Here is a 13,614-nt window from a genome sequence, read left to right on the forward strand (position 1 = left end):
CCAGATTTCTCACTGGCGCCCTGGTAAGAAGTTCTCCGTGTCGCATCTAGCACCTAGCTTCTTCCTCAGACTCAGGGCTTCTTCCCAGGAGCGTTTTCAATGGGTTCATTCTCAGTTTAGTGTGCGTATTTTGCTCACAGGAAAGAAAACTGCACCATAGGAGTCTATGGGAGGGGGTGCGCAACCGATACTCACACAGTTGCGCAATGAACTGCAAAATCTTGAGGGGAAAACACACCAGGGACTAATTAAGACACAGCCTTTAAATCACAGCATGCAATGTGAACAGTCCCCAGCAGGGCAAATAGCACAGTAAAATGCACAGATCCACGCGTGTTGTAGCGACCTTCACTGTACAAAAATATTAACTATTGCATGCATTTTTGCGCTTACACCCATGTGAGGCACCCTCAGGGATGAGGCTGTATGTAGCTGCCGCTTAACCAGCTATGCGCACTTCTTACTACACCTAGTCTACTCTCTTCTCATCTCTTCTTACACTGAAGTTCTGTAACTGAAAAGGGATTTTTATAGACTTCTGAGCTCCTCCAGCAACATAAAGCAGAATGAATAGTTTAACATGACTTTCTCGGAATTACATTAGGACTTTTGTAGTGACAAGTCTGGGTCCCCACAAGCTATAGCTGCTGCACCCAACAAATTCTACTACATTTGATAAACTCACATCTGCTGTATTAGACAAGCCGAGCCCTGATTAGTAAAAGTTTTACCATTTGCATTCTTTGAGTACATACAAAGCCCTGCAGTCATTTTGCATCTCCACTTCCTTTGCACATCACAATATCAGTTGTCAGCTCAGCAGTGGCCGGTGTAAGCCTTCATAAGAACAGGATACTAAGCTGAAATAGCAATGGATGACCCTTCGACTCTATCCTTAGGATATCAAATCCTCATCTTGGCAGCTGGACTTTCCTTCCTGGCCGGATTTATTATCAATTTATTTATTGTAGCTGTGAACATCTCCGAGTGGAAGAAAGGAAGACCGGTGTCCACAGCCGACAAAGTCATCACCTCCCTCGGGATTTCCAGGATGGTCTTCCAGGTCACATGTCTACTGAATGTTTTTTGTGACATTTACTTCTATAGACTGAGTGTATTATTCTTTGAATCTGTTTTGTTTCTTGAGTTGTCTTCCGTCTACTCCAGCATCTGTTTGTCCACTCTGCTCTCTGTCATCTTCTGCTTAAAGATCCCCAACTTACAGAATCCCTTCTTCTTACGACTGAAGATCCTTGCATTGAATAGAGTCCTTCACCTGATTGTGGCATCCGTGGTGGTGTCCATCAGCTTTGCTTTTGTCTATGGTTTGATGGCTGCCTTCAAAATCCCTCACAACTCAACCCAGGAGACATATCTCAATGCCTACATTGGCTTGAGCATCTTAACTCTCATATTCTGGTCCACTGGACCTTTTCTCATCTATTTCATTTCCTCGGTCCTGCTAATTATCTATCTTTACAGTCACATGAGTCAACTGAGATCCGGAAGGACAAGAACAAGTCATCTGGATACTTACTACAAGACAATGAAGTTCACCGGATTCTCCCTTTTCAGCTCCACTGTCTATATCATCATTGACCAGACTTATTCATTCTGGTATGATGCATTAGGCTTATTGGGAGTTTACTTTTTTTGGCAGATTCCTCCCACCCTCCATTCTATCTATCTCATATATGTGACGACTAAGCTAAGGATTCAGGTCACCAATATGGTTCAGATGCTGAGGAGAACATTTGGTGACCCCAAAGCTCAGATGGAAACAGCCTTCTAGTAATAAGAAACAAAATATAAACTTACTATTAGAGATGAGCGAGCACCCAAATGCTCGGGTCCTCGTTATTCGACTCGAGCTTTTCGTAAATATTGAGAGCTCCACTCGAGTAATGAACCCTATTAACTACAATGGGAGACTCGAGCATTTTTGTAGGCCTCAGGCTGCCTTAGAGCTTCTAATCAGGAAGGGGGCAGATATTCATTAAGTATATTAGTACCAATCTATAACAGAGGTACTCCTGGGGATCTGATGTGTCTCCAAAAGGCCACTCAGAGTTCACTGGTGGGTAGCCATTATGATGGTATCATAGAATGGTGCAGCAGGTCCTCTGTCTTCCGAGTCTTCTTTTCTGCTACCCATTTCCTGTGGAGTTCTAGCGCTAAGTAACCAAGTATCCACCCCTTGATGAGGCTTCCCTTCCTGCACAGAGCCGGTTTTTGCAAGGGGCTGAAACTTCCCCTTTTTGACTGCAATAAAAGCACAGTAGAAACTTGTACATGTGCCAGCGCCATCTTGCGGATCTATGTCACAGTAATAAATAGCAAAACAGCCTCTGTTGCACCAATAAGGCAGTAGCGATGTACAAAAACAGCAAACGGTCTTTCAGAATTTCAGCAGGAATAATGTTGGTTCTTCTCTTCAAATAAATCTCCATTTCCCTCCTCGCAGCGAACACACTGAGCTCCGTCTCACTGGCGTTACAGCAGCAGGTACATAATCTGTGAAACTCGGCCTGGTATCACACTCGCCAACGTGCGAATTCCCTGCGGATGTATTAAAAACACCTCTCATCATTTCACAGAAGTGGCAATCGTTTGATCGGCTAAAAGGAGGATCAGTAAGTGTTTTGCATTGTTTTCAATAGGAAACATTGCATTATGTGCACATCTCGCTCTGTGCAATGTGTTTTCTGGCCCCATTGAAAGCAATGGCCAAGGTATTCCAAGAGAACACCCAAAGACAGCAAGTGTTGTGATTTTTTTCCCCCACACTACGATGCGGGAAAAATCACTCGATGATTTGACCCTATTCAAAAGAATGGGGCTATTATTCGTGCGAGATTTGTGCGTCTCGCAACATACAAATCTTGCGCGATTTTATCAGCCATATGAAACTGACTCCCACTCTGCTGCACTACACTAAATGATGGGGAACTGGCTATTAGTTGCTGGTTTCCATACATTGGGTGCAGATTTTGGTAGCTGGAGATACCGCTGTTCCTCCAAAAATTCCAGTATTGCTTCTCCAGATTTCTCACTGGCGCCCTGGTAAGAAGTCCTCCGTGTTGCATTTAGCACCTAGCTTCTTCCTCGGACTCAGGGCTTCTTCACTGGAGCGTTTTCAATGGGTTCATTCTCACTTTAGTGTGCGTATTTTGCTCACAGGAAGGACAACTGCACCATAGGAGTCTATGGGAGGGGGTGCGCAACCGATACCCATGCATTTGCGCAATGAACTGCACAATCTTGAGGGGAAAGCACACCAGGGACTAATTGAGGCTGCACAGCTTTTAAATCACAGCATGCGATGTGAACGGTCCCCAGCAGCAAATAGCCCAGCCGTGATTAGTAAAATTTCTACTATTTGCATTCTTTGAGTATACAAAGCCCTGCAGTCGCTTTGCATCTCCACTTGCTTTGCACATCATAATATCAGCTGTCAGCTCAGCAGTGACCGGTGTTAGCTTTCATAAGAACAGGATACTAAGCTGAAATACCAATGGATGACCCTTCGACTCTAACCGTGGGATATCAAACCTTCATGTTGGCAGCTGGACTTTCCTTCCTGGCTGGATTTATTATCAATGCATTTATTGTAGCTGTGAACATCTCTGAATGGAAGAAAGGAAGAATGATATCCACAGCCGACAAAGTCTTCACCTCCCTCGGGATTTCCAGGATGGTCTTCCAGGTCACATGTCTGCTGAATGTTTTTGGTGACATTTACTTCTATAGACTGAGTGTATTATTCTTTGCATCAGTTTTGTTTCTTGAGTTGTCTTCCATCTACTCCAGCATCTGGTTGTCCACTCTGCTCTCCGTCATCTTCTGCTTGAAGATCTCCAACTTACAGAATCCCTTCTTCTTACGACTGAAGATCCTTGCATTGAATAGAGTCCTCCACCTCATTGTGGCATCCGTGGTGGTGTCCATCAGCTTTGCTTTTGTCTATGGTTTGATGGCTGCCTTCAAAATCCTTCACAACTCAACCCAGGAGACATATCTCAATGTCTACACTGGCTTGAGCGTCCTAACTCTCATATTCTGGTCCACCGGACCTTTTCTCATCTATTTCATTTCCTCGGTCCTGCTCATTATCTGTCTTTACCATCATGTGAGTCGAATGAGATCTGGAAGGAACACAACAAGTCATCTGGATACTTACTACAAGACAATCAAGTTCACTGGATTCTCCCTTTTCAGCTCCACTGTCTATCTCATCATTGATATGACTTATACATACTGGTATGATGTATTTGGCCTATTGGGATGTTACTTTTTTTGGCAGATTTTTCCCACCCTCCATTCCATCTATCTGATCTATGTGACGACTAAGCTAAGGATTCAGGTCTCCAATATTGTCCACAAGCTAAGGAGAAGATGTGGTGACCCCAAAGCTCCGTTGGAGACAGTCTTCCAGTAATAAGGAAGGGAATATAAACCTTCTATATCTACTGAAGGGAAATGAGGAGAAATGTAAAATCAAAATGAAGTTATAAAGGTTTGCAGTTCATTTTCTTAGGACAGGAAGGGAATGGGTTCATATTAGGCTTAGAATTGTATAGTAGTGCGGAGCTTCTTATTCTACGCTGAACACTCCTTACAAAATTATTTACCTACAGAACTCAAAAGAAGTTCGGCTATATTCACACGAGCGTAGCGTGTTTGCAGAATGAACTATGCTGTTTTGCGTGTGCTTTGGTGTAATGCGTGTGTACATTTTGCATACTCAAATATACACGCAAATACGCTCATGTATATCTGGACTTAGAAAGTCCATTATGTTCTCAGCCTTGCGGTAATTAGCATTAGAGCAGCTTCGGACAGATGTATTTGTGGGCGCTAAACATATGCGTATAATAGAGAATAGAGCCCATTGATATCAATATGTTCATTCTCATTTCCTGACTTTGTGCGCACATTTCTCACAGGTTAAAAAATAGAACATGTTCTATCTTTCTGGATATTTGCGCAGCAAAGGTCCCCATAGAAGTCTATGTGAAGTGCTCAAATGTGCAAAACTCTGCGCAAATCTGTGAAAAAGAGAACACAGCTAGACCTCATTAGGCTGAATGAAATCAGGGCTGTGGTGTGACCAGCTAGTATGTACAAGCCACTTTACATTCTAAGTCTCGGGATGCAGAAGCAGTACTACAGCATGGTCTCAGCGGGAAAAGCAGATAGTAGGGGAGTGCACACCAAAGGCTCAGGGGGCTGCAGTAACAGCTACAGGCTTCATCTGATGTTGCGATGTAGGAACAAGATGGTGGTCGTGATTGCGGTACTCAGCAGCAGGCCACAAACATGTCCAGAGTGCGCCAAAGGGTCTTCCTGACATCCCAGGACCCTCCGATCTAGAAGATGCTGTTCAGTGTTCTGACCTTGTGAGCCACATAAAAAAGCATGGTGGGCCGTGGGTGTTGAGTTTGCACACGTGGTACAGAAGTAGAAGTAAAAACTGTGTACAGCTCCGGGACGTCTCATCAAAAATGAAACTTTATTAGAATATATTCATAGAAAGGTAAAAACGCTCACAAATGCGACCAGAGACCCACATTTTTTGGCAAAATACTAATCCTTAGGCTGCCTTCAAATGGGCGAAAAAATCGTGTGAGATTTCTGTGTTGCAAGACCCACAAATCTTGCACAAATATGAACCCCATTCTTTTGAATAGGGTCATACACATGAGTGATGTTTTCCTGTTTGGCACCGCAATGTGATGTAGGAAACAAATCATGGCATCTTCTATCTTGCGTGTGCTCTCACATTGCAATACCCTTTGTTTCCAATGGGGCTGGCGGCAGCATTGCACCACGTGCTAGGTGCATGCGATGCGATGTCTCCCATGAAAACATTGGGAGAAACTCTGCGTTCCATGATGAAAATGCCTTGCATCCTCAGGGAGGAGTGTGATATGAGGTAGAATTCACGGCCCCATATCTCGCTCGCCTCTGTTAAGTTAGTCTTAATCCTCCTTCACAAGGGCATATTTTCCATCAGTATTTTGTAAGCCAAAACCAGGAGTTGGTCCAAAAGATGGAAGCAATGCAAATCTTTCCATCATTTTTCTTGTCTGTATGTTCCACTTCTGGTTTTGGCTCACAAAATACTGATGGACAATATGCCCGTGTGATGGAGCCAATAATCATAGCTTAGTTTTTTGTCGAGTCACATAGGTCCCTATTCGCTCATGTGAGCGTTTTTACCTTTCTTACAAGAACTAATACAAATCCATGAGAGGTTCAATGCATTCCACCCCACCAAAACCTGACATTTCGCTGCTCATATGCCAAAATCAACTTTTTGGATACCACCATAAAAATTTCAAACAACTCAATACAGACATCTCTATACTGGAAAACGATTAATCGGCCCACATACTTCAGCTTCCACCCTAAACACATCAAAAAGTCCATTGTCTACAGCCAGGCCATCAGATACAACCGGATCTGCTCCAACTCAATAGACAAATAGGAGCATCTGTACCATTTTAAAGGACATTTTTAAATCACCATCCCACCTTAATTGATGACAAAAACACCAGAGCCACCAGGATGCCGAGAAATCACACAGAGAAGGAAGGGAATGATTGTGTGCCTCTAATATTGACCTACAACCCACAGCTGGAAGCACTAAGGAAAACCACAAAGGAATTCTATCATACCTACACTAAGATGACATCTGAAAACCATATTCCCAGACCCTCCCCTTCTGTGTTACAGGCAACCTCCAAACCTGAGGAACTTTATAGTCAGGAGTGCATTGCCCTTGGACATACAAAAATAAACTTATCCATGTAAGGTAAGGAGCTGTAAGTCCTGCTCACATGTACGGACCGCGGACAGGATACGGATCCCCAACACACAGACATGACGCAGAAGATATGAAAGTTATGATGCTGAATGGCAATTTCATGTCACAAAACCATTGAAGAATTTGGGTATATAAACTTATAACAATTTTTGACACTTTCAATAGAGGGTTAAATTTTTCATGAGGATTCATGCATAAATGAGAGGTTTGAAAAATCTATAGCACAGATAACACTGCTGGCCTGGTGACCCCCCTCATCCCCCACACCTAACACTAATTCAGGGACCATAAAACCTTAATTTTCTTATCAGTGACTATTTAAAAATGTATGGATTTCTGTAGTATTCTTTTAAGTGCAAATTAACATCCATGTCTGTGCCTTGTCATAAGTATGTTTGTATAAATATGCATTCCTCTTCGGATCTATTTCATTTAAGCCTGAAGCAGAACCCTGCGTTGGTTCAAAAGCTTGCATTAACATCATGTATTTTTGTTAGCCATTAAAAAAGTATCATACCTACAAGATTACTGGGTTTCTCTTGCTGGGAACAATCACATTTTGCTCTACTGGCTAACACGGTACCAAACCTTTTTTCACTATACCTTTCTATATATAATATTCTAATATAGATTGATTTTTTATGAGAACTGCTGGAGCTGTGTACGTGTTGCTTTCACATTGCATTACTCAGAAACATTACATTCCTCCGTTCGCTCCTCCTCTCCTCAGAGGTTGGCTGTTTGGTATAATGTTGTTGACCAAGAGTTTTGGTGAGCTGTGTTACCTTTTTAATGTGTGTATATATATATACACTGTAGATCTAGTAGAGCTAATGGGCTCATCTGGAAAAGCCCATAATGGTGCAAAGATGGGCGCTGTTATATAGTTCAACTCAGCATCACAATACATCGCTAGCGCAGCGCTTCCTCACTTCTAGCTTAGTCTCTGACACGGGTTATCTTACAATATCACAAGCGAGTTATAATGTAGAATTGTATTCTGAGCAATCATGCAGATGAGGAACAGATGAGCGAGCACCAAAATGCCCGGGTGCTTGTTGCTCGAGTCAAACTTTCCGCAATGCTCGAGAGTTCGTTTGGAGTAACGAACCCCATTGAAGTCAATGGGTGACTCGAGCATTTTTGTATATGACCCATACTCCGCTAAGGTTTTCATTTGTGAAAATCTGGAAAACCCAAGAAACTGATGGAAACGACACAGAAACGGATAGGAAAGGCGAGGGGCAACATGCTGGGCTGAATCTCAGGTTCCCTGGTCCCACTATTAAGCCACAATAGCGGCAAGAGTGCCCCCCCACCTAACAATTTTTACTTCAGACAAACCCTCATTAGCAAGGCACACCTTAGCTAAGCACCATACTACCTCCAACCAAGCACAATCACTGCCTGCGGGACACACCGCTGCCTCTTCTCCTGGGTTACATGCTACCCAACCCCCCCGCATGACCCTGCGTCCGCAGAGCACACAGAAGTGTCCCTGCGCAGCCTTCAGCTGCCCTCATGCCACACGCTGGCTGCATAGCCACACCGCCCTCATGTCTATTTATAAGTGCATCTGCCATGAGGAGGAACCGGAGGTACACACTGCAGAGGGTTGGCAGGGCCAGGCAGCGACCCTCTTTAAAAGGGGCGGGGCTATAGCCCACAATGCTGTAGAGAATCTATGAGAAATTGACATTCGATCTTCATTCCAATCCTGTGACACCTCCGTCAGGAGCTGCAAACGTGGGCATGAGTTACATAGCTGTGGGGAATCCATGTGCCCACACAGTATTCATTTTGTCTAGTTGTCGCATAGCTCAATCGACACTGCAAGGGGAAAGCCATCTGCACTCTGCCCCCTACCCAAGTCAGTCAGTGTCTTTGTGCCAGATAGGTAAAACACCGCGATGGGAAATAAGTGTGCACCAACAGCATAGGTGGGTCCTAGGCAACCCAAGACATGAACAATAAATCAGAGCGGCCAAACATGGCAGACTTGCACCGCGCCGACGACATAGGCCTTGGCCCACAGCTTCAGCAGTCGTAGGCAGGAAGCGGACTTTCACTGCACCCAGGACATAGGCCTCTGCACAAACCCTCAGCAAATGCGGGCCTACAGCGTACTCCAATGCTAGCGTAGCTGTGCACTTCTCATTAGCGCTGTATTGCTCCTCTAGTTTGTCTCAATGCAGTGCCCCGGATAGCTGAGCTAACGTGACATAAAGTACAGGTGGGCTTCGGCTCACACTGTATGCCCGAGTCAGACTTGTTTTTTTTAATTAATAGTCACAAGCAGGTACAACTCCCCTATGGGAAGTCTGTGTGGAGTGGACCCACAGCATGGGTGGCTTCCAGGAACCCTCCGACGGTACATAAATAAATCCCATTGCAGTGCCCTGGATAGCTGAGCTAACGTCCGATAAAATACAGGTGGGCTTCGGCCCACACTGCATGCCCCAGTCAGACTGGAGTTTTTTAATTAATAGTCACAGGCAGGTACAACTCCGCTATGGGAATTCTATGTGCACCCACAGCATGGGTGGCTCCCTGGAACCCACCGGCGGTACATAAATAAATTCCCGTTGCAGTGCCCCGGATAGCAGAGCTAACGTCAGATAAAATACAGGTGGGATTCGGCCCACACTGCATGCCCGAGTCAGACTGGGTTTTTTTTAATTAATAGTCACAGGCAGGTACAACTCCGCTCATGGAAGTCTGTGTGGAGCCACAGCATGGGTGGGTCCCAGGAAGCCACCGACAGTACATAAATAAATCCCATTGCAGTCCCCCGGATAGCTGAGATAATGCCAGATAAAGTACAGGTGGGCTTTGGCCAACACTACATGCCCTAGTCAGAATGTTTTTTTTTTTTTAATTAATAGTCACAGGCAGGTACAACTCCGCTATGGGAATTCAGTGTGCACCCACAGCATGGGTGGGTCCCAGGAAGCCACCGACGGAACATAAATAAATCCCATTGCAGTGCCCCGGACAGCAGAGTCAACGACAGATAAAATACAGGTGGGTTTCGGCCAACACTGCATACCCCAGTCAGTCTGGATAATTTTCATTGTCACAGGTAGGTACAACACCGCTATGGGAAGTCTGCATGCACCCACAGCAGGGGTGGGTCCCAGGAGGCCACCGACGGTACATAAATAAATCCCATTGCAGTGCCTCCCTTAAAGCTGAGGTAACGTGAGAAGAAATGCAGGTTGGCTTTGGCCCACACTGCATGCTCTAGTCAGTATGGGTAATTTACATTGTCACAGGTACGTAGAACTCCGCTATGGGAAGTCTGTGTGCACGCACAGTATGGGTGGCTCCCTGGAACCCACTGACGGGGTGGGTTGAGTGAGTGACAGCATATTAGCCTGCCATGGACAAGTTTGTCCTCCACAGCATTGTCTGGCTGCGGGCATATTTGTAGTGCCCGTCCTACTGCGATTTTGCCGATGGCGATTGTACCTGCCTTGTGGCGATACTGCCTATGGCGACCGTGTCTGCTTTGAAGAGTAAGGGGTATTGGATTTTTTACTTTTTCTGTGAATTATTCATAACATTGCAGTGCCCCGAATAGCTAAGGTAACGTGAGATAAAATGCAGGTAGGCTTCGGCCCACACTGCATGCCCTAGTCAGTCTGGGTTATTTTTTTTTGGGCCATGTACGTTGAACACCGTGATGGGAACACTTAGTGCACCCATAGTATGCACAGACCCCTGTAATACTCCTGTAGCAAAGGTATAAGCTGACCCCACTAACAGTTATGTTGCAGAAGTCTAGGGAGACTCTATTAACACTTCTGTAGTAACAGTATAGACAGACCCCAGTAACATTTCAGTAGTAACAGTATTGACAGACCCCTGTAACATTTCCGTAACAGCAGTATAGGCAGAGCCCAGTATTAGTGGGATTTCAGTAGTAACAGTATAGACAGATAGACAACACCTATGTGGAAAAGCTAGTATTTTCTGAGACAAGAGAGGGGCATTTGATTGCAATGAAAAGGATATTCAAGGTACTGAAAGTCTGCACTCCTCCTCTTCTCAAGCTGAAATATGGAAAGGCTTCATTCATATGCTTTCTGTTATCCATTTTAAAGTGTTAGCAAATAGCAATCCAAGTTTCCGGCTACTACCACACATCTTTCTCAGGAATTACCAAAGATGATCACAAGTAAAGGCCTCATCATCGGTCAGTCCAAAATCATTCAGGGAGTATGTGGTTCTCAGCTGGCCTGCTTCCACCAAGGATCAGTGTCTGCTGCTACTCCGTCCCTTGAACTGCAGGGATGCTGTGTTCTATAGTCACCTGTATTCCGACCTCAGCTGTACGCTTATCTTTGGACTTAGCAGTACCAACAAGTTGGAAGCCACCATTGCTTTACCAGTCGGCTAAAAGCTTCAGCTAGGGATAACGGAATAGTACCGTGGTTTTATTTAGTTGGTTTTCGGAATGTGGCCAGGATTAAGTGGTCCGTGGCGGGGGGGGGGGGGGTGGGGGTGGCGGGCTTTCTTATTGTGTTGTTTTAGGTGAAATTCTTGGACCGCCACCAGACGGACCACTGCGAAAGCATTTGCCAAGAATGTTTTCATTATTGGAGGAGGAGGAGGGGGATGTTTTTGAGGCAGTACGTGTCCTGTCCACGTGTCCATGGTTATATGCACCTTCCCAGTAACCGCGTTGGTGAAAAATTGTCACGACTGTGGACCTAGTAGCGTGGTTTTATTTAGTTGGTTTTCAGAATGTGGCCAGGATTAAGATGTGGAGTGTGGACCTAGTAGCACGGTTTTAATTAGGTGGTTTTCTGAATGTGGCCAGGATTAAGTTGTGGAGTGTGGACCTAGTAGCACGGTTTTATTTAGTTGGTTTTCGGAATGTGGCCATAATTAAGTGGGCTGTGGCGGGGGGGTGGTGGTGGGTTTTCTTATTGTGTCGTTTTAGGTGAAATTCTTGGACCGCCACCAGACGGACCACTGCGAAAGCATTTGCCAAGACTGTTTTCATTGTTGGAGAAGGAGGAGGGGGATTTTTTTGAGGCAGTACGTGTCCTGTCCATGTGTCCGTGGTTATATGTACCTTCCCAGTAACCGCGTTGGTGAAAAATTGTCGCGACTGTGGACTTATTAGTGCGGCCTCACCGCCATCATGTCTTTGGAAAGCCTCTGTTTCCACAAGCCTGTAACATTGCAGTAGCAGAAGTATAGGCAGAGCCCAGAATTAGTAACATTTCAGTGGTAAGAGTATAGACAGACCCCAGTAACATTTCCGTAGTGGCAGTATAGGCAGAGCCCATAACATTGCAGTTTCAGCAGTATAGGCAGAGCCCAGTATTAGTAACATTTCAGTGGTAACAGTATGGACAGACCCCAGTAACATTTCCGTAGCAGCAGTATAGGCAGAATCCGGTATTAGTCGGTATTAGTAACATTTCAGTAGTAGCAGTACAGACAGACCCAGTAACATTTCCGTAGCAGCAGTATAGGCAGAGCAGCACATTAACATTTCCGTTGCAGCAGTATAGGGAGAGCACAGTATTTGTAACATTTCAGTAGTAGCAGTATAGACAGACCCCAGTAACATTTCCCTAGCAGCAGTATAGGAAGAGCCCAGCATTAGTAACATTTCAGTAGCAGCAGTATAGATAGGCCCCAGTAACATTTCCGTAGCAGCAGTATGGACAGAGCACAGTATTAGTTACATTTCACTAGTAGCAGTATAGACAGGCCCCAGTAACATTTCCGTAGCAGCAGTATAGGCAGAGGCCAGTATTAGTAACATTACAGTAGTAACAGTATACACAAACCAAGGTAACATTTCAGGAGCAGAAGTATCGGCAGACCGAAGTTACATTTCTGTTGTAGAAGTATAGTCAGACCCCTCTAACATTACTATGGCAGAAGTATAGGTAGGCAGAACAGAGTTACATTTCTGTAGCAAAAGTGTAGGCCAACCCCAGACACATTGGTGTACCATGAGTGCAGGCGAAGCCCATAAAAATTACTTGGATTACATTGTAGGCGAGGGCCCAAAAACTTGGTGTACCAACAGTACAAATGTACCCCAGAAAAACTGCCCATGCCCAACCCAGAGGGCAGGTAAAACCCATTAATTCCTTAGCTTACTGTGGCTTAATTTGTAACTAGGCCTGGAGGCAGCCCAGTTGAAATAAAAATTGGTTCAGGTGGAAGTTTCAATGCTTTAATTAGAATTGAAATATATAAATATTGTTTAGAAAAGTTATATGAGCCTTGTGGGCCACAGAAAAATTGCCCGTTCGGGTGATTACGAGAGGTTTCAGGAGGAGGAGCAGGAGGAGGAGGACGAATATCATACACAGATTGACAAAGGTAAAGGTCCCCATTTTTTACAGTGATAGAGAACAATGCTTGCGTCCGTGGTTGCAGCAAAAATAATCTTTAGGTATCGCTGCTGTCCGCTGGTGGAGAAGAGAAGTCTGGGGAAATCCACGCTTTGTTCATCTTTATGATTGTAAGCCTGTTGGCACTGTCAGTTGACAGGCGGGTACGCTTATCCGTGATGATTCCCCCAGGAGTAGCGAGTAGCAGCAGTTAGCAGGAGGGAGCAAGGGGGGGGGGGGGGGGGGGGACAGAGGGAGAGAGAGATCTCCCCTCCGTTCCGCCCAGCTCTCCCCCGCAGCTCCCTGCCTGCTGCCGGCACCCGAACCTTCGTCTCGAGCGGGGAGATACTCGCTAAAGGCAATGCTCGCTCGAGCAATTGCCTTTAGCGAGTATACTCGCTCATCTCTACCTATGAGCTA

General features: G+C 45.2%; 2 protein-coding genes across 2 annotated transcripts; both read left to right on the forward strand.

The window, feature by feature from the left end:
* The first annotated feature begins 871 nt into the window (after positions 1-871).
* LOC136607427 (taste receptor type 2 member 4-like) lies at positions 872-1,792 on the forward strand. The gene has a single exon (XM_066589041.1). The coding sequence runs from the start codon at positions 872-874 to the stop codon at positions 1,790-1,792; it is 921 nt and encodes a 306-aa protein (XP_066445138.1).
* Positions 1,793-3,514: 1,722 nt separating this feature from the next.
* Positions 3,515-4,438, forward strand: LOC136607587 (taste receptor type 2 member 4-like). The gene has a single exon (XM_066589052.1). The coding sequence runs from the start codon at positions 3,515-3,517 to the stop codon at positions 4,436-4,438; it is 924 nt and encodes a 307-aa protein (XP_066445149.1).
* The last annotated feature ends 9,176 nt before the right edge of the window (positions 4,439-13,614 follow it).

Source organism: Eleutherodactylus coqui, chromosome 1 (genome assembly GCF_035609145.1).
Source record: "Eleutherodactylus coqui strain aEleCoq1 chromosome 1, aEleCoq1.hap1, whole genome shotgun sequence".
Lineage (NCBI taxonomy): Eukaryota > Metazoa > Chordata > Amphibia > Anura > Eleutherodactylidae > Eleutherodactylus > Eleutherodactylus coqui.